The sequence below is a fragment of the Staurois parvus genome, unplaced genomic scaffold, assembly GCF_062004578.1.
Source record: "Staurois parvus isolate SC_StPar_1 unplaced genomic scaffold, SC_StPar_1.0 ptg000813l, whole genome shotgun sequence".
NCBI lineage: Eukaryota > Metazoa > Chordata > Amphibia > Anura > Ranidae > Staurois > Staurois parvus.
Window position 1 is genome coordinate 4,140,269 of NW_028318609.1, and position 2,188 is coordinate 4,142,456.

Genomic DNA, 2,188 nt, shown 5'->3' on the forward strand with positions numbered 1-2,188 from the left:
TTTTTCTTAAAAAAATAATAAACATGTCTATACTTACCTGCTGTGTGCAGTGGTTTTGCACAGAGTAGCTTGGATCCTCATCTTCTTGGGTCCCCCGCAGGCTCTCCTGGCTCCTCCATCCTGTTTGACAAGTGCCCCCACAGCAAGCAGCTTGCTATGGGAGCACCGGCTACTCTGTGTGTCTGTTCACACATGGAGCAGTGGCTTGGCTCCGCCCCCACTCTTCTCATTGACTCACTGGCTGTGATTGACAGCAGTGGGAGCCATTAGCTCCCACTTCTGTCTCAGCCAAAGAGAAGATGGAGTCCCGGGATAGCTGAGACTCCAGTGCACATTGCTGGATTGAGAGGGGGCTAAGGTATTAGGGGGGTCTGGGGGGGGAATGCTGCATACGTTTTTTTAAAGGTAAAAAACCTTGAGTATTTTGAACCACTTTAACCTGTCAGTGGTCATAAAGTGATGGCTGATCAGTGTACTAATTTCATCATTTTATTATGAATGAATACAGGGGCAGACTGACCATTTGGAAACTCGAGCACTCCCCGAGGGCCGGGGTCAGTAGGGGGCCCCATGAGATGCCCCTGGTACCTTTTTCATAGGCTTTTTTGGGTTTGGGCAAGGACACAGGGGCCCCATGATCCCCTATTGCCCGGGGGTCCCATGAGTTGTCAGTCTGCCCCTGAATGAATATACAGTCGCTGATTTCTGTGGCTGCATTTGTCGGTCTGCACGATTCTCTTCTTCACACTCCACCATATACATCACCACAGATACGAGACACGCCTCCTGCGCTGAGCCCCGCCCCGTGTGGGAGGGTCTCAGCGTGCCTAGTGCCTATGGGTGAGCGCAGAGTAAAAATGGAGGGAGGGTGAGGAAGGGAAGAGTTTCTTGGTTACACCGACCTATCCTGAGCAGATGGAACGTGGCCGCGGCAGACACCGGAGAGGAGGCGGTGGTCGGAGGCCGTACCGGGGCCGCGGCTCGGGAGGTGATCGGGAGCATGCGTACAGAGGACACAGGGGTCCGGCCCGGGAGCAAACAGGAACCCCAGAGGCCGAGAAGCAGGGTGCGGACGATAGCGCAGAGACCCCGGAAGTGAGTGAGGAGCGGACCAGTGGATTCTCTAGGAGGAAGATCGTCTCCAACTGGGAGCGCTATGAGGCGGCCGAGAAGGCGGCGGACAGTGAGGTGGTGAAGAGGGGGGAGGAGTACTCCGTACTGCTGAGCTCCGCCGGGGATTCGTACGCTCAGTTCCGCCTGTCTGAGGAGAAGGAGTGGGGGAGCGGAACAGGGGTGAGCCCGGTCTGTGTGGACTACACGGCTCTCCTCACAGCTCTGCAGGCTCTGCCCCTCCACCTCACCCTCAATATAGAGGAAGACATTGTACAGGAGGGCCTGCCCCAGGAGCTGCCTCACCCCACCCCCAACACTGGCCACAAGGCTGCCCCTACCATGGGAACCCAGGCGCCTCCCTCAGGGGCCTCACCATCTTACCAGCCTTCCTCAGGGGCCGAACCCTCCAACCACCCCCCACCCCTTGATCAGGAGCTGGACTTCCTGCTGGGATTGGAGGCACCTGTCGTGGAGGGAACAGCCGAGTCTCATGTCTGGGACCTCGAGCCTGAGGAACCTGAGATCCCCACCATGACACCTGACCTGTGCCTGGCTGAGAAGGAGGTGGCCAAGGCGGTCACTGATGATGATCTGGAGGACTGGCTGGACGCCATGATTGCCTGAGGATAGCCCTGCACAAATGGGATTTCTAGTCTGTCAAAGTATGCCGACTGCACCCCGAAACCTGGACTGTCCATCCACCAACATACGTCTATCCTGACCTTCATTGGTTGCCTTTAAATAAACAAGTGGACTCTCCATATTGTTGCTGCATAGTCTGCTAAAATGATGTTGGTGCCAAAAGAAAGCACGAGGCTTTGTAAACCTCAGACATGAAATATGAACAAAGCATATCCCTATGTAGTGTGTCCTTGTTTCAGTCCAGAGCACTAAGAGTAATTTCTGTCTGCTGCTTCATGTGTCACTTCTGACAGCTTTTCCTGAGTCCAATAGGTAAAAAGGTGGCAGGGGAGGGATCTCCAGTACACAGCCTGTGATTGACAGCCTCAGCTCTTCCTGTGTGAAGGGGGTGTGTCTACTGAGCTCTGCAGAGTGTAGTTTCAGCTCTCTAACC

At 55.1% G+C, this 2,188-nt stretch overlaps 1 protein-coding gene across 1 annotated transcript; it reads left to right on the plus strand.

Moving 5' to 3' along the window:
* The first annotated feature begins 824 nt into the window (after positions 1-824).
* AVEN (apoptosis and caspase activation inhibitor) lies at positions 825-1,874 on the plus strand. The gene has a single exon (XM_089654916.1). The coding sequence runs from the start codon at positions 916-918 to the stop codon at positions 1,735-1,737; it is 822 nt and encodes a 273-aa protein (XP_089511042.1). The 5' UTR covers positions 825-915; the 3' UTR covers positions 1,738-1,874.
* The last annotated feature ends 314 nt before the right edge of the window (positions 1,875-2,188 follow it).

Excerpts from the sequence above, each read along its gene's own strand:
- AVEN (XM_089654916.1), top strand. The coding sequence starts at position 916 with ATGGAACGTGGCCGCGGCAGACACCGGAGAGGAGGCGGTGGTCGGAGG.